Genomic DNA, 19,174 nt, shown 5'->3' with positions numbered 1-19,174 from the left:
GGTCCAGACAAGGGTAGAGGAGTGGCGTTGGAGCCATGGCAGACCGAGGAGGACTTCAGAGGAGCATTTGGGCAAAACAAAAAGTTCCATGCTCAAGAGCAGGGGTTCTGTGCGGTAACGCACAGTGCAGTATAGAAGTAAATCTTCTTTCTTTCTGCGGCGAGTCCTCTCTTCAGGGGTCAGGCGAGACCGATCCACTTGCATAGCCTCCTCGGCGGGAGGCACAGGGGTGGATTGCAAAGGATACTGTGAGAGAGGTGCTTCGAGCGGTGTGGCACATGGCAGGGCCTTGCCAGGCAGGAGACCACGGCAGAGTCTAGAGTCCCCATCAAATTTGTCCGGCAGGGACAAGCAGGGGTTAGGAGCGGCCGGTCGCTGCGGAGGAGTTGCAGGAGCCGGCGGAGGAGATGGTTGTTGCTGTTGCATCTGCTGTGTCTGTGACTGAAGTTGCTGTATCTGCGGCAGCAGCTGCTGTATCTGTGACTGAAGTTGCTGTGTCACGGTGGTCAAGTATGCCAGCTGGTGATTACGTTGGGTGATCATTAGGGATTGCTGGGCAATCACCGTGGAAATGTCGGCAAGACTTGACAGCGGCACCTCAGCGGAATCCATGGCCGGATCTACTGTCACGGCTCGGCAGGCTGGAGGTGGATCCTCTGTGTCAGAGAGGGTTTGGCGAGGACCATGTCGGTGGACCGGTTCTAAGTAGCTACTGGTTTTCACCAGAGCCCGCCGCAAAGCGGGATGGTCTTGCAGCGGCGGTAGCAACCAGGTCGTATCCACCGGCAACGGCTCAACCTCTCTGACTGCTGAGATGGTACAAGGGATAAGGCAAGAGCAAGGTCGGACGTAGCAGAAGGTCGGGGCAGGCAGCAAGGATTGTAGTCAGGGGCAACGGCAGGAGGTCTGGAACACAGGCTAGGAACACACAAGGGAACGCTTTCACTAGGCACAAGGGCAACAAGATCCGGCGAGGGAGTGCAGGGGAAGTGAGGTATAAGTAGGGAGTGCACAGGTGGAAACTAATCAAGCTAATTGGGAAGATTGGGCCAGGCACCATCATTGGTGCACTGGCCCTTTGAATCTAGAGAGCTGGCGCGCGCGCGCCCTAGAGAGCGGAGCCGCGCGTGCCAGAGCATGACAGCCGGGGACCGGGACAGGTAAGTGACTTGGGACGCGATTCGCGAGCGGGCGCGTCCCGCTGTGCGAATCGCATCCCCGACGGCCATGTCAGTGCAGCGCTCCCGGTCAGCGGGACTGACCGGGGCGCTCCAGGGAGAGAGACGCCGTGAGCGCTCCGGGGAGGAGCGGGAACCCGGAGCGCTCGGCGTAACAACCAGCAGGTGTTTCTTAAAAAATACCACGTTTTTTTTAGCGTATTGTTGTGCATTTTTCTGCCCTCATTAGTGCATACCGCATATGTACATCTAATTAGTGTACCATTTTGTACCTGTTAACCTGTGAAAGGCCTACATACTGTGAAAGTCCAAGTAACAGTACTCACCGGCTGGTGTTATACAAAATACTGAGTTTTTTGGCGCATTGTAGAGCATTTTTTTCCCTTATACGTGCATACCACATACCTACATCTAAGTAGTGTACCATTTTTTACCTTTTAATCTGTCAAGGGCCTACATACTGTGAAAGTCCAAGCAAAATTACTCACCGGCTGGTGTTTTACAAAAAGACAGAGTTTTTAGGCTCATTGTAGCGCATTTTTCTGCCCTCCTAAGTGCATAACGGATATGTACATCTAAGTAGTGTACTATTTTGTACCTGTTAATCTGTCAAGGGCCTACATACTGTGAAAGGACAGCCAAAAATAATCACCGGCTGGTGTTTTACAAAATTTACAGAGTTTTTAGGCTCATTGTAGCGCATTTTTCTGCCTTCATAAGTGCATACCACATACCTACATCAAAGCAGTCTACTATTGTGTATATGTAAATCTGAAAAAAGTCTAGATACTGGGAAAGTCAAGGCAAAATTAATCACTGGCTGGTGTTTTCCAAGTGTACTAAAGAGCTTTTTTTTTTCTGTCATATGTGCATACCACATAGCTACATCTAAGTAGTGTACTTTTTTTGAAAATGTTAATCTGCAACAAGCCCACATACAGTGAACGGCATGTAGTGAAGCGTATTTTACTCCCCTTGTATACACACTAAGTATGTCAGGGAGAGAAGTGCTCGGACGTGCTAAGAGGAGTAGCAGAGGCCTCAATTTATCAAACAGAGGTCGCAGCAGACTAGGGGCAAGTTGCAGCAGGAGTCGCAGCGAGAAGCCTGAGCTCCCGGTATAAGCTACCAGTCGTGTCTCTACCGACAACCCATCTGTCGTCGTCGATTGGTTGACACTGTCATCTACTTCATCAAAAGTAACATCTGATACCCCCAGTCAACAGTCGGTGGGTTCCTCAGACACAACCCTCAGTTGGCATGGCCCGGGAGCAGTCCCTGTCCTTCCATTGCCTCTGTCCTATGCTGTTCCCACCCCTAAAGAATTATCTTAGGCAGTGAGTTCAGCTCCACTATTCAGTGAGGAAGATGTATTAGACGACAGTCAGCAGCTACTGCCCAGCCAAGAAGTGGAGGAGACATCTGCCGCTTCCTATGCTAGGCGGGCAATTATTGATGAGGAGGGTGACGTGGGGGGTGGTGTTTCCAGAACTCAGGGTCCTGAATCATACATTGTTGAGGAACCTGAGGAGGACAACAGTGACGTGCAGACAGAACTCGATGATGACGAAGACGATCAAACTTGGGAGCTGGGTACAAAGAGGGGCTTCATCATCAGCAGCAGAAGAGGGTTCCAGGTTGCCCATGAGGCAGCAAATGAACCAGCAATTTGGTAGCGTGGTTGGCGGTCAGCATAGTGGCAGAAGTGGAAATTCAGGAGCCAAACGTGCCCGGGGTAGGCCAACTGCTTTGCGGCAGCCTACCTTCCCGAGAGGTAGTGGAACAGGGGTTCCTGGAGACGGCGGCAGTAGCAGTCAATTATTGCGCACTGTTGGTGGTAAAATCAGATACTCGGCGGTCTGGCAGTTTTTCATCAAGCATCCGGAGGAAGTTAACATAGCCAGATGCAAGATATGTCGGCAAAAGGTGAAGCGTGGACAGGGTAGCAATGTTGGCACCATGGCCCTGCGACAAAATATGATGCACCACCATTAAGTGGCCTGGGACAACAGTGGCTCAGATGTGGTGGTCAAGCCTGCCGCATTTCCCAGTGGCACGCCACTCCCTCTTTCAGCCAGCCAAGGGTCCACCACCTCAAGCGAAGGGAGCTGTGTGTCATACCCTCCTTCTGTCGCCCCAGATGCTTCTGCTCCTCCTACTTGTAGTCAGCCATTCCGCCAACAATCCATAGGCGAAGCCATGTCCAAGAGACAACAGTATGCGCCCACTCAACCAATGGCGCAGAAGCTGAATGTCCTCCTTTCCAAGTTGCTGGTGCTGTAGTCCCTCCCATTTCAAGTGGTGGACTCTGCACCTTTCAGAGAATTGATGGCTTGTGCCAAGCCGAGGTGGAGAGTGCCAAGCCGTTATTTCTTTGCAAAGAAGGCAGTACCAGCCCTGCATAATTTTGTACAAGAGAAGGTGTGCCAGTCCTTGAGCCTTTCGGTGTGTTCAAAAGTGCACCGCAGTGCCGACGTGTGGAGCGGTAAATATGGGCAGGGACAATACATGTCTTTTACGGCCCACTGGGTAAATGTGGTTCCTGCACAGCCACAACAGCAACTTGGACAGGTCACACCGCTTCCTTCTCCACGCTCTCGCTCTCAGGCAGTTGGTCCTGGGACAGTGTACGACTCTGCATCCTCATCCACCACTGTGTTCTCGGCCTCCACTGCACATACAAATCTCAGTGGCCCTTCATCGTACCATCTGTGTAGGGCAGGGCGGTGTCACGCTGTTCTTCACATGGTTTGCCTTGGTGAACGGAGTCCCCTGGGGAGGAACTGCTAAAACTAATTCGTCAGTTTGGCAGTATGGCTTTCTCCACGAAAACTGGAAATGGGAACCATGGCAGCCGACAATGGGAACAACATTGTGTCCACGCTGCGGCAAGGAAGTGTGAAACATGCGCCCTGCATGGCACACGTGTTGAATCTGGTTGTCAAGCACATCCTGAAGTGTTCACCCCATTTGCAAGACATTCTAAAAATGGCAAGGAAACTGTGTGTCAGGATTCGGCAGGCTGGAGGTGGATCCTCTGTGTCAGAGAGGGATTGGCGTGGACCGTACCGGTGGACTGGTTCTAAGTTGCTACTGGTATTCACCAGAGCCCGCCGCAAAGCGGGATGGTCTTGCTGCGGCGGTAGCAACCAGGTCGTATCCACCGGTAACGGCTCAACCTCTCTGAGTACTGAGACAGGCGCGGTGCAGAAGGACAAGGCAAGAGCAAGGTCGGACGTAGCAGAAGGTCAGGGCAGGCAGCAAGGATCGTAGTCAGGGGCAACAGCAGAAGGTCTGGAACACAGGCTTGGGACATACACAAAACGCTTTCACTGGCACAAGGCAACAAGAAACGGCAATGCAGGGAAGGGGAAGTGAGGTATTATAGGCGTGGAGCAGGTGGGAGTTAATAACAGTGATTGGGCCAGGCACCAATCAGTGGTGCACTGGCCCTTTAAATCTTAGAGAGCTGGCGCGCGCGCGCGCCCTAGAGAGCGGAGCCGCGCGTGCCAGGACATGACAGCCGGGGACCGGGACAGGTAAGTAGCTTGGGATGCAATTCGTGAGCGGGCGCGTCCCGCTATGCGAATCGCATCCCCGCCGGCAGTGTCAGTGCAGCGCTCCCGGTCAGCGGGTCTGACCGGGGTGCTGCAGAGAAGAGAACGCCGCGAGCGCTCCGGGGAGGAGCAGGGACCCGGAGCGCTCAGCTTAAAATTCCCCCCCCCCCCCCACTTAGGTCTCCCCCTCTTTTTGTCTGCTTATCCCTTCAAACGAGACGAGAAAATTGGGAGCGACTCTTGAGTCTCCTTCCGGAAGAAGAAGAAGTCCTGGGTAGCTTAATCAGCGGCAGGCAATCCAGAAGAAGTGGGAATGGGGAGGGGGGGCAGAGGGTGAAGCTTGCCACGGAGCAGAGTGTTACCAGGAAGGGGGCTATGAGGAGGCAAAATCTCAGCTTGCTCTTTGCCGAAAACATCCTGGTAAGCCTTGGGAGGAGCCGGTAAGGGTGGAACTTCAGGAGTTAGACAAGTGGGAGAAGATGTGAGACATCGTTTGTGACAAGAAGAACCCCAATTTTTGATCTCCCTGGTGGTCCAGTCAAGGGTGGGAGAATGATGTTGGAGCCATGGCAGACCGAGGAGGACTTCAGAGGTGCAGTTGGGCAGAACAAAAAATTCAATTTTTTCGTGATGCAGTCCAATGCTCATGGGCAGGGGTTCAGTGTGGTAACGCACAGTGCAGTCCAATTTTTCTCCGTTGACAGAAGAAATGTAGAGCAGCTTGACGAGACGGGTTACTGGGATGCTGAACTTATTAACAAAAGAGGCCAAAATAACATTTCTAGCAGAACCAGAGTCCAAGAAGGCCACAGCTGAGAAGGAGGAGTTGGCAGAAGGAGAAATCCGCACAGGCACAGTGAGACGTGGAGAAACAGAATTCACACCAAGGGACGCCACTCCCATGTGAACAGGGTGCGTGCGTGCGTTTCCCAGACGCGGAGGACGAATTGGGCAGTCCACTAGGAAATGTTCGGTACTAGCGCAGTACAGGGATAAGTTTTTATCTCTGCGACGAGGCCTCTCTTCATGGGTCAGGCGAGACCGATCAACTTGCATAGCCTCCTCGGCGGGAGGCACAGGGGTAGATTGCAAAGGATTCCGGGAGAGAGGTGCCCAGAGATCAAGGTCCTTTTCCTGCCGGAGCTCCTGGTGTCTTTCAGAAAAACGCTTGTCGATGCGGGTGGCCAAAAGTTCAGACAGGTTAGCTGGAATTTCTCGTGCGGCCAGTACATCTTTGATGTTGCTGGATAAGCCTTTCTTGAAGGTCGCGCAGAGGGCCTCATTGTTCCGGGCTAGCTCTGAGGCGAGGGTACGAAACTGGATGGCGTATTCGCCTACAGAAGAAGTTCCTTGGACTAGGTTCAGCAAAGCAGTCTCGGCAGAGGAGGCCCGGGCTGGCTCCTCGAAGACACTACGGACTTCAGCGAAGAAGGACTGGACAGTGGCTGTGGCAGGATCATTGTGGTCCCAGAGCGGTGTGGCCCAAGACAAGGCCTTTCCAGACAGAAGACTAACTACGAAAGCCACCTTAGACCGTTCTGTAGGAAATTGGTCCGACAACATCTCCAAATGTAGGGAATATTGAGACAGGAAACCACGGCAGAGTCTAGAGTCCCCATCAAATTTGTCCGGCAGGGACAAGCGGAGGCTATGAGCGGGCACTCGCTGCAAAGGAGGTGCAGGAGCTGGCGGAGGAGATGGTTGCTGCTATAGCTGTGGCAGAAGTTGCTGTAGCATGGCGGTCAAGTGCGACAGCTGCTGTCCTTGTTGGGCAATTTGTTGGGATTGCTGGGCGACCACCGTGGGTAGGTCAGCGAGACTTGGCAGCGGCACCTCAGCGGGATCCATGGCCGGATCTACTGTCAGGATTCGGCAGGCTGGAGATGGATCCTCTGTGTCAGAGAGGGATTGGCGTGGATCGTACCGGTGGACCGCTTCTAAGTTGCTACTGGTATTCACCAGAGCCCGCCGCAAGGCGGGATGGTCTTGCTGCAGCGGTAGCAACCAGGTCATATCCACCGGTAATGGCATAACCTCACTGACTGCTGAGACAGGCGCGGTACAGAAGGACAAGACAAGAGCAAGGTCGGACGTAGCAGAAGGTCAGGGCAGGCAGCAAGGATCGTAGTCAGGGGCAACAGCAGAAGGTCTGGAACACAGGCTTGGGACATACACAAAACGCTTTCACTGGCACAAGGCAACAAGATCCTGCAATGCAGGGAAGGGGAAGTGAGGTATTATAGGTGTGGAGCAGGTGGGAGTTAATTACAGTGATTGGGCCAGGCACCAATCAGTGGTGCACTGGCCCTTTAAATCTTAGAGAGCTGGCGCGCGCGCGCGCCCTAGAGAGCGGAGCCGCGCGCGCCAGGATGTGACAGCCGGGGACGGGGACAGGTAAGTAGCTTGGGATGCGACTCGCATCCCCGCCGGCAGTGTTAGTGCAGCGCTCCCGGTCAGCGGGTCTGACCGAGGCAATGCAGAGAGGAGAACGCCGCGAGCGCTCCGGGGAGGAGCAGGGACCCGGAGCGCTCGGCGTAACACTGTGCATGCACTTCAGCCACTCGTAGACCGCAAAGCACACCCTCCTTGAGCTGCAGCGTCAGAATGGTATCCAACAACATAGTCTTATTTGTGACGTTGCAACACGTTGGAATTCCACCCTCCATATGTTGGACAGACTATACAAACAAAGAAAAGCCATCACCACTTTCTTGATGATTCAAGCAGATAGGAGTAATCCCCTGTGTAACTTCAATGTGAACCAGTGGCAGCTCTTACGTGACACCTGCTGTTTGCTGAGGCCCTTTGAGGAAGCCACATTATTTGTAAATCGCCTGGATTGCAGAATGAACGACATAATTCCACTCCTACATTGCCTACAACAAATTATTGAAACGATGGCTGGTCACGGCAATGGAGACATTGCACCTACATCTTACGGCCACATGAGCCCTGTGGGGGCTGAGCTGGAGGAGGAGGATGAGGGTCAGAGTGGAGCACAGTTTAGGTTTGATTCGATGGGCGGTGTTTCTAGTCATCGGACAGGAGAGGAGGAGCATGATCAGCTAGAGGAGCTAGAGGGTTATTATGAGGAAGGAGAGACAGAGGACCCAGACACACCGTGGCAGTATGCAGTGGAGATGGAGGCAGGGAGTCCCTCCGAGTCACTGGCGCAAATGGCACGATGCATGCTCAGTTGCTTGCGTAGTGACCCCCGAATTGTCATAATTCATCAGCAGGATGAATTCTGGCTCTCCACCTTATTGGACCCTCGCAACCATCACAGAATGGGGGCCTTTTTTCACACACTGAGAGGGAGGACAAACTGACCTACTACAGAGAGATCCTACGTAGTCAGTTGGCCGAATCCTATCGGCGACATTGGTCCATCCATTAACAGGTCTGACTCGGGAGGCCCTCTGCACTCACCTTCCACTGCCATGGCTGCTGGGGAGGAGAGGGGTGGCAGGAGCATTACCATCTCCATTATCAACAGCCTAAGTCTACAGTCACTGATGAGTAGCTTTCTTCACCCGCATAGTGAAGCAACTCATCAGCAGGAGGTAGACATGGAGCAGGACCTGAACCAGCAGTTGGTGGCATACCTTGACATGGCCATGCCAAAAATCCTTGAAAATCCGCTGGACTTCTGGACAACCAAACTTTATTTTATGGCCGCAACTAGCAGAGTTTGCCCTGGAAAAGCTGTCATTCCCGGACAGTAGTGTGCCATCAGAGCGGGTGTTTAGTGCGGCCGGGGCCATAGTCACCCCAAGGCGAACTCGTCTGTCCATGAAAAATGTGGAGACACTGACCTTTGTGAAGATGAATCAGGCATGGATCAGGCAGGATTTCCACCCACCAATGCCAGATGCCTCAGAGTAGATTGACCATGCTGCTACACCAACACTTCACAATTATGGTTATGAAACCCTCTTGGGTTATCAATTAAGCTTATGAAACCCTCTTGGGTACTGTGAATGCCTGCTCCTGACTGATCCTGTGTCTTTCAGGAACTTCTCGCCTCACTGATGCTTCTGGCCTTGGGTCTTTAATTTTTGGTTGTTTAGCAGTAGCTAAATACATGCTTAATTGAAATTTCAAAATTGATCGTGCAACGTAAGGGGTTATGAAAGTCTCGTGGGTACTGCTGATGCCTGCTCCTGACTGTGTGTTTCAGGAACTACTTGGCTTATTGATGCTTCTGGGCTTGGGTCTTAAATTTATGGATGTTTTGCACTAGTTTACATATATGCTTAATTGAGATTTCAACATTGATCTGTCAATCTTAGGGGTTATAAAATCCTCTTGTGTTCTGCTGATGCCTTTTCCTGACTGTGTCTTTCAGGGACTACTTGGCTTACTGATGCTTCTGGGATTGGGCCTTAAATTTTTGAATGGTAGCACTACCTAACATGCATCTTCAATAGAGATTTCAACATTCACCTTTTACTTTTAGGGGTTGTGAGCCCCTCTTGTGTACTCATGCTGCTTCCTGCTCCACTCTGTCAGCCCGTTGGTCCTGTGACAGTGTTCGACTCCACCTCCTCATCCTCCACAATGTCCTCAGCCTCCACTGCCCAGACAAGTCTCAGTGGCCCTTCAGCATACCATTTGTACAGGGCATGGCGGTGTCACGCTGTTCTTCACATGGTTTGCCTTGGCGAAAAGTGTTGGAAACAATGGCTGGTCAGGGCAATGGTCAGGCCACACGAGCCCTGTGAGGGCTTGTTAGATTTGGTCTTTTGTACCCAAAAGTTTCCTCATGCTTCAGCCAACTCCAGGCTGTGTCATTCAGGCAATATATGGTTTACTGATACTGCTGCTGGGCCTGGGTCTGGAAATAAAAATTGTGTTATGGTAGGTAGCACTAAGTATCCAAAATCTTCATTTTAAATTTCAAAAATTCTTGTGTTTTTTTGGGGGGGATTGTGAAGCCATGGGGTCTCCTCATGCTTCAGTCAACTCCAGGCTGTGTCATTCAGGCAATATATGGCTTACTGATACCACTGCTGGGCCTGAGTCTGGAAATAAACATTTTGTTACGGTAGGTAGCACTAGCTATCCAAAATCTTCATTTTAAATTTCAAAAAATCTTGTGTTTTTTCTTGGCGATTGTGAAGCCCTGGGGTCTTCTCATGCTTCAGCCAACTTCCGGCTGTGTCCTTTAGGCAATATATGGTTTACTGGTACTGCTGCTGGGCCTTGGTCTGGGAATAAAAATTTTGTTATGGTAGGTAGCACTAACTATCCAAAATCTTCGGTTTAAATTTCTGAATTCATCTTTTAATCTAAGGAATTGTGAAGGCCTAATGTCTACTCATGCTGCTGCCAACTCCTGGCTGTGCCATTCAGCCACTATATGGTCTCCTCATGCTTAAGCCTCATCTAAGCTGTGTCATTCAGCCACTATATGGTGTCCTCATGCTGCCAACACCTCCACACTGTATCATTCAGCCACTATATGGTCTCCTCATGCTACCAACACCTGCACGCTGTGTCATTCAGCCACTATATGGTCTCCTCATGCTGCCAGCACCTCCATGCTGTGTCATTCAGCCACTAAATGGTCTCCTCATGCTCTCAACACCTCCACGCTGTGTCATTCAGCGACTATGTGGTCTCCTCATGCTGTCAACACCTCCACGTTGTGTCATTCAGCCACTATATGGTCTCCTCATGCTGCCAAAACCTCCACGCTGTGTCATTCAGCCACTATATGGTCTCCTCATACTGATGCCACCTCCAGGCTCTGCGGCAGTGATTCTAAAAGCGATGCTGGTAATCTGCATGTTATTCTGAATAACAGTATTATTTCACTACCCCAGCATACTTCATATGCATGTTAGAACACAGTAATGTGTTCTATACCCCTATTGAGGCTCTCGGTAGGCCAGAAATAGCCGTTTTTAATATAGATTTGGCGCGAATAAATTTGGATAGAAACAAATTTTTTTAGGAAAATTCTGCGAATTGGCCAAATCGAATTTTTGAAAAGTTCGCTCATCTCTAGTTTTCACCAGAGCCCGCCGCAAAGCGGGATGGACTTGCTGCGGCAGGCGGCACCCAGGTCGTTACCCCGGCACGACTCAACCACACAGGCAGCTAAGATGAAGCAAGGCACAGAAGGGATGAGACAGGACGTAGTAAGGATAGCAGGAGGTCAGGGCAGGCGACACAGAAGCGTAGTCTGGAAGGTAGCAGAAGGTCAATAGTCAGGCGGTAAGGAACACGGTCATGTCACGGAATACAAGGTCTGGTACACGGCAAGGAACACAGAATAACGCGTTCTGTAAGGCACTGAGGCAAACAAAGAGGGAGTATGAGGGAGTATGAGGGAGGTGCTAGAATTTATAACAGAGGTACAGGTGTGGAGACTAATTACAGGCGCACTGGCCATTTAAATTTCAGGGCTCCGGTGCGTATGCGCCCCTAGGAGGTGGGGGCGCGTGCGCTGGAGCTGAAGAACAGAGGCAGAGGATAGAGGTGAATGACAGGCTGGGACTCGCATGGGGGCTGGTGACATGAAGGAGGAGATACACTCACGGCCAGCATGTCCGGCCGGAGCGCACTATATAACATTTGTGTATTTAAATTGGTACTCCCGTAAAAAACTTTTTTTTAATCAACTGGTGCCAGAAAGTTAAACAGATTTGTAAATCCCTTCTATTAAAAAATCTTAATCCTTCCAGTACTTTTTAGCGGCTGTATACTAAAGAGAAATCCAAAAAAGAAATGCATTTCCTCTGATGTCATGACCACAGTGCTTTCTGCTGACCTCTGCTGTCCATTTTAGGAACTGTCCAGAGCAGCATTTGTTTGCTATGGGGCTTTTCTCCTGCTCTGGACAGTTCCTAAAATGGACAGCAGAGGTCAACAGAGAGCACTGTGGTCATGACATCAGAGGAAATGCATTTCTTTTTTTGGATTTCTCTTTAGTATACAGCCCCTAAAAAGTACTGGAAAGATTAAGATTTTTTAATAGAAGTGATTTACAAATCTGTTAAACTTTCTGGCACCAGTTGATTTAAAAAAAAAAAAAAGTTTTCCACAGGAGTACCCCTTTAAATAAGCTGTTGGTCACCATGAGTTACCGCATGTTGCCATAACTTAGCCTTAAAACCACTTTAAAACTACATGAATACATTCCTAGCTAACCCTAGCAGTGTTATACACGTGTTTTGAGGCTTATTTCATTGCCAATTCAAAAAACCGAACATATCCCAAAAGTTCAAGTCCAGAAAACTGAACTGTTGAAAAATGTCTTAATCTTTAGTCATTAGGGGTGTATTTTGTTAGCTCAGGACTTGAACCTGCTTCATATCTGCTGAATTTAGTAGCTGGGGGTCACCGAATAGCGATCACTGCTCCCAATTATTAAGCTCATAGATGCCAAGTTGACAGCAGTGATTAAATGATAGTTACAAGCATTGATGGTGGTGCAGTGGGTCGGTCCTAATTTCTGCCAGAAGATCCATTGTCCCTTCAGAGTACTTAGCTAAGCCTGTGTCAGGCTCTACCAACAGAGTGCAGATCTGATGGATCAATGCAGGACATATGTTCATAGAAGTCCCTATAATAGAAGACTAAAAAAGTGGAATTTTTTTTTTTTTTTTTACAAATATATAATAACCCCATTTATAATAAAAGTTCAAATCACCCCCATTTTTCCTATTTTCCAAACAAAAAAATGGAAGCGAAAGAAAAATAAAGATTTTTGGTATTATCATGTGTAGAATTGTCTGAACTAATAAATGATAGATCCCACATGGTGAATAGTATAAACAATAAAATACCAAATTTTTTTTATGTTTTCTCCTTAGTGAAAATATAGCTGTTGATATTAAAGGAGATTACAATGATATTGATGTATCGACATGTAGAGGTAAGTCTTTTTTTTTTTCAAATTTCAAATTTTCACAGGCAGTCATTAACTTTATTCAGTTATGCATTTTATTTCTTTTAACATGCTTGTAACAGGTCCCTGGGTAATAATGGGTGATTACAAGCAGTCTATTGTATGTAAGGCATATGCTCTAATAGATTACATTAGCATCACAAGTCTGATCCCCTGCTTAGGGCTAAGTTGTAGGGGAGCTGTCCTTTCTTCCTTACTTTTTGGGGTACACAAATGTTTTGGGGTACACAAAAGTTTCAAGACACATGGACTGAACTTATAGCCCTTTTAATACTGTAGTTACTTGCTTGAAGGAAATTAAGTTTTACACCAGAGTACCCCTTTTAACCAGCTGTTCCCTCCCAACCAGGGGGCCTCCAGCTGTTGCAAGACACACGAACTGATATTTGAGCCCTAAAAAGGGCTTTTTTGGGTGCTGTCCTTAAAGCAGATGTTACACTAGTGCTTTAGGAGTAAACTGGACCCTGAATACACCACCTAGCAGCAACCTAGCTATTACTTTCCCTATTACAGCAGGAGCAGCTTCTCTGTCCCTCCACTTTCTAAGCCTGCAGCATGCCGAATGAAGGTAAAATGGCGTCCGTGCAAGAGGTAGGAGGGTCTGGAAGGGAGGGACTGCTGCTGATTGGCTGTAATGTGTCTGCTGACTCTGACTCACAGGGTAAAAGTTTACCGCAATGTTAAAGTATAGGGGGCGGATCGAACTTCACATATGTTCGCCCGGCGATGCGAACGCGAGCATTCTAATTTCGCCGGGAACTGTTCGCTAGCGAACAATTCGCGACATCTCTAATCACTTGTATGTAGCAGAGCTGAGTGTGTGATTGTGTTTATGAGTGTGTGTATGTAACATAGCTGAGTGTGTAATTGTGTACATGCAGCAAAGCTGATATTGTGAGTGTGAATGTAGCAGAGCTGAGTGTGTGATTGTGTATATGCAGCAGAGCTGAGTGTGTGAGTGTGTATGCAGCAGAGCTGAGTGTGTGATTGTGTAAATGCAGCAGAGCTGAGTGTGTGATTGTGTAAATGCAGCAGAGCTGAGTGTGTGAGTGTGTAAATGGAGAAGAGCTGAATGTGTGAGTGTGTATGTAGCAGAGCTGACTGTGTGTGTATGTAGCAGAGCTGAGTGTGTCATTGTGCATATGCAGCAAAGATGAGTGTGTGAGTGTGTATGCAGCAGAGCTGAGTGTGTGATTGTGTAAATGCAGCAGAGCTGCGTGTGTGATTGTATCAATGCAGCAGAGCTGAGTGTGTGATTGTGTATATGCAGTAGAGCTGAGTGTGCAATTCTGTAAATGCAGCAGAGCTGAGTGTGTGTGTGTGTGTGTAAATGCAGCAGACCTGAGTATGTGATTGTGTAAATGCAGCAGAGCTGAGTGTGTGATTATGTACTTGCAGCAGAGGTGAGTGTGTGAGTGTGTATGTAGCAGAGCTGAGTGTTTGATTGTGTATATGCAGCAGAGCTGAGTGTGTGTATGTAGCAGAGCTGAGTGTGTGATTGTGTAAATGAAGCAGAGCTGAGTGTGTGATTGTGTAAATGCAGCAGATCTGAGTGTGTGGTTGTGTATATGCAGCAGAGCTGAGTGCATGATTCTGTAAATGCAGCAGAGCTGAGTGTGTGAGTGTGTAAATGCAGCAGAGCTGAATGCGTGAGTGTGTATGTGGCAGAGCTGAGTGTGGATGTGAGTGTGTGTGTATGTAGCAGAGCTGAGTGTGTGATTGTGCATATGCAGCAAAGCTGAGTGTATGAGTGTGTATGCCGCAGAGCTGAGTGTGTGATTGTGTAAACGCAGCAGAGCTGAGTGTGTGATTGTGTAAATGCAGCAGAGCTGAGTGTGTAATTCTTTAAATGTAGCAGAGCTGAGTGTGTGTAAATGCAGCAGATCTGAGTGTGTGATTGGGTAAATGCAGCAGGGCTGAATGTGTGATATTGTAAATGCAGCAGAGCTGAGTGTGTGAGTGGGTAAATGCAGCAGAGCTGAGTGTATGATTGGGTAAATGCAGCAGAGCTGAGTGTGTGATTGTGTATATGTAGCAGAGCTGAGTGTGTAATTGTGTAAATGCAGCAGAGCTGAGTATGTGATTGTATAAATGCAGCAAAGCTGAGTGTGTGATTGTGTTAATGCAGCAGAGCTGAGTGTGTAATTGTGTATATGCAGCAGAGCTGAGTGTGTAATTCTGTAGATGCAGCAGAACTGAGTGTGTGTAAATGCAGCAGAGCTGAGTGTGTGATTGTGTATATGCAGCAGAGCTGAGTGTGTGATTGTGTAAATGCAGCAGAGCTGAGTGATTGATCATGTGTATTCAGCAGAGCTGAGTGAGTGATCATGTGTATGCAGCAGAGCTGAATGAGTGATTATGTGAGTGCAGCAGAGTTGAGTGTGTGATCATGCATATGCAGCAGAGCTAAGTGATCATGTGTATGAAGCAGAGCTGAGTGTGTGATTGTGTGCATGCAGCAGAGCTGAGTGTGTGATCATGTGTATGCAGTACAGCTGGGTGAGTGAGTGAGTGATGCAGCAGACCTGAGTGTATGATCAGGTGTATGTAGCAGAGCTGTGCACGATCAATATCATGTATTGAACCAGCATGGTATGCATGTTCATTATCAGTAATTGAGCAAGCATGCTCTACAAATTCATTTTCATGTATTGAGCCTGCATAGCATGCTGGGTCAATACATGAAAATGAGTGTGCATTGCATGCTGGCTCAACAGCTGATATTGAGCGTGCATACCATGCTGGCTTATTACATAATATTGAGCATGCATATCATGCTTACTCATTACATGTATTGAGCCAGCATGCTATGCACACTCATTTTCATGTATTGTGCATGCATAGCCTGCTGGCTCAATACATGAAAATGAGCGTGCATAGCATGCTGGCTCAATAACTGATAAGGAGCTTGCATACCATGCTGGCTCATTGAATGATACTGAGCGTGCATAGCATGCTGATTCAATACCTGATAATGAGCGTGCATACCATGCTGGCTCATTGAATGATATTGAGCATGTATTGCATGCTGGCCCGATACATGTAATGAGCCAGCATGGTATGCATGTTCATTATCAGATATTGAGCAAGCATGCTATGCATGCTCAATATCTGGTACTGAGTGTGCATGGTATGCGCGGTAAATTTCAGATTTTGGGCTGGGATAAGTAAATAAACTCTATATCAGGTACGTATATGACTTATAATAAAAAAAAATTATAACCATCTATTGTGTAGTGCTGCAGTTTTACCATTTACATGAAAGGCTATATTGAGTGTAAAGCCGTATCACTCCAGTATAGATGGTGATAAAAAAAAAAAAGTACATTTATTCCATTTGGGGGAGGGGAGGGTGTAGTGCTTACCACTTTGTATATAAATAAATATATAAAAAAAATATAGAGAGTAAAAGCTTAGCATTCCAGTATAGATGTTGATGAAAAATGTGAATTTATTCCTTCAAGAAATATGCATATTGTTGTATGGAAAAAACTCACTTTTTTCATGACCATGCATAGTGTAATGCTACGTTTTTATCTTTTCAATGAATAAGGGGAAGCAATAAGGCCATATTGAGTTTCAGACTGGATCACTCTAGTATAGATAGTAATAAAAAAAAAGCGATTTTATTCCATCAAAAAATATGCAAATTTGTATGCAATAAATTAACTTTTTTTTATCACCATCTATACTAGAGTGATCTGGTCTGAAACTCAATTTAGCCTTACTGCTTTCCAACATTCATGTTGAAGGAAAAACCGCAGCATTCCAGTATAGATTAGTGTTGCTCGCGAATATTCGCAATTCGAATATTATTCGCGAATATCGTATATTCGCGAATTCGCGAATTTCGCGAATATAGCGCTATATATTCGTAATTACGAATATTCGTTTTTTGTTTTTTTTTCTTCACAGTACACATCACAGTGATCACCCCTCTCTGCTTCCAGCTTGTGTGGTGTAAAGAAGGCTGTAATACTACTGTGCGAGACTGGCGTGCGTAAATTCGCATATGCGAATTTTCGTGTATGCTAATTTTGCATATGCTAATTTTCACATATGTTAATTTTCGCATATGCGAATTTTCGCATATGCGAAAATAAAACGATATAACGAATATGCGAATATTCGCGAATATATGACGAATATTCGTCCATATATTCGCGAATATTCGCAAATTCGAATATGGCCTATGCCGCTCAACACTAGTATAGATGGCGATGCTTGTATCTATTCAAGTAGTAGGTAAAACCGCAGCAATACAGTATAAATAATGATCAAAAAAGAGAATTTATTCCATCCAAATACATGCATATTTTTGGATGCAATAAATTCACTATTATCATCAACAATTATTCTGTTATTCAGCAGGATTTACTTTTATAACAGCCTTATTACATTGCTTGGCCCCATTCATTTTACAATACTGCTATTGTGGCTAATTTTTTTTTATAAATATATGTATTATTATTATTATTATTATTACAAATTGTGAACCCACCATGTTTTTACTATATTCCTGTAGGGCACGGCAGCTCTGTATTTCGACGTTCCTCCACTATGTATGGCATGTGCAATGCCAAACATAGAGGAGAAGACACAGATGGTGCCATCCCTGCCCTGTACTCAGCCTTTATGCACACTCCCGAGAGGGAGTGCAGCATACAAGAAGAAGGATGGAAGCCGGCCCTGGCAGGCATCAGATGCCGTCGCGCCTGCCGAGCCACGCCCACTTCCTCCCTCACTGGACCACCGATGACTGTGCAGGCTGATAAGCCTGGAAAAAGGTACAAAGGGGGGTTTTTGAAAAAAATAAAAGTCAGGATTAATGTCAAGGTTAGTCAGGGACAGATGCTGGAGGGTTTTAGAGAAAGATTAATTTATGATAGGTACTCTTTAAATATAAAATATATGCCCTGTATGAATGTCCATCTCCATGCACAACTTGTAATTCCATTACCCAAAAATTGGGACCTAAAATAGGCCCAGGCATTTTAGACTATGCAATAAAATGGGCTGCAGAGTTAAAAATCAACTTTTAGACTAGCTCCCCAGGTGTTGCAAAGCCACAACTCCTATTATGCTGGGAGAGCCACAGTTTCAACCATCATCACTGCAGAACTTACAATTGACTACAGTTCTGATAGGACAGTCAAATAGTATACACAAGGATATAATGACCTGAGGGACATATTCTCTGTTGTCTTTCCTTTTTTCTTCTTTAATATCCCCCCCCCCTCCTCCGAATATATCCCTACCAGACATCACTCCCCCTGAAAATAAAACTGCAAAACACTGTTTCATCTGTTTGGCAAAATCCCACACCTGTACTGTCCTCCAGACCCCATAGACACATAAGGGGTCGTCCACACTGTGAATATTCAGCTGGCAGAATGTCCCCTTGCAGCAAGCGCCACTGAGGTCATCAGCAGAAGGACCAACAAGGACGTGCGCCAGCTCTTAGATGGCAATTAGAGATGAGCGAATCTTTGAAAAATTTGATTCGGCCGATTTGCTGAATTTTCCGAAAAAATTAAGTTTGGTCCAAATTTATTTGTGGCGGATCTGTATTAAAAGCGGCTATTTCTAGCCCACAGAGAGCCTCAACAGAGGTGGAGAACACTTTGTCTTGGTTTAACACACATAGAGTGTGTGCTAGGTTAGTGAAATAATACTGTTATTCAGTATGACATGTAGATCAGAGGTGTCGCTATTAGAATCCCTGTCGCAGAGCGGCACAATGACAATGAGGTGGTATCAGTATGAGGAGACCATATAGTGGCTGAATGACACAGCCTGGAGGTTTTACCTGGAGGTAAAATCTGTTACAATAAATTCTGAATCAAGTTTTCCTAAGAATATAGTTAGAGATAGTGATGGTAAAATAAAAAGTTTCAATTTATCTTCTTATGTCTTGGCCCAAAATGAAAGCGACTTATTATCAAAAGGGTTATCTTTTCGTCCAGTTTCGTTACCAAACAATTTCCAACTATTTTTAGATTTGAATCGGTTTACACGTAAACTTACACTTAGTAGACATTTTTCCCTTTTGAACAAACGTAACACCCTAGTAGAGGATCCACTTCTGGGGCAATCCAATATAAATGTCTCATCATCTCTGGATACTGAATACTGAAATTAAGCATGTAAAAGTAACCCCCCCCCCTTCCCTATCCATAATAAAGGCCCTTATGTGGATACTTTTTATCAGATTGTTTCAAAAGAACTTTGTTCTTTACGTGATAGCCATAATTTTGGAAAAATACAAGATAATTTAAGTGCTGTTGAACGACAGGCTGTAAAAAGTCTACAGGAAAATTCCTCTATAATTATCCGCCCCGCTGATAAGGGGGGCGGAATTGCAGTTTTGGATAGATCTGCGTATATCGATGGGCCCTCAGAATCCTTTCTGATAAGGAGTACTATGACATTTTGGTTAATGATCCCTCCCCTAGGTATTTTGTGGAATATAAAGAGCTAATAAAAAGTGCTACTGATAATAATTTGTTAAATAAAAAAGA

General features: G+C 46.8%; 1 protein-coding gene across 1 annotated transcript in view; it reads left to right on the top strand.

Moving 5' to 3' along the window:
• Nucleotides 1-19,174, top strand: part of LOC130296190 (NXPE family member 1-like) — a 67,931-nt gene that overhangs the window by 29,391 nt on the left and 19,366 nt on the right. The window contains exon 4 of the mRNA XM_056547468.1: nucleotides 12,559-12,620. Coding sequence (XP_056403443.1) covers nucleotides 12,559-12,620 — 62 coding nt within the window. The remainder of the gene's footprint in view (nucleotides 1-12,558; nucleotides 12,621-19,174) is intronic.

The sequence above is a fragment of the Hyla sarda genome, chromosome 12 (genome assembly GCF_029499605.1).
Source record: "Hyla sarda isolate aHylSar1 chromosome 12, aHylSar1.hap1, whole genome shotgun sequence".
In the NCBI taxonomy this organism is placed as follows: Eukaryota; Metazoa; Chordata; class Amphibia; order Anura; family Hylidae; genus Hyla; species Hyla sarda.
This window is presented reverse-complemented; position numbering and strand designations above follow the sequence as displayed.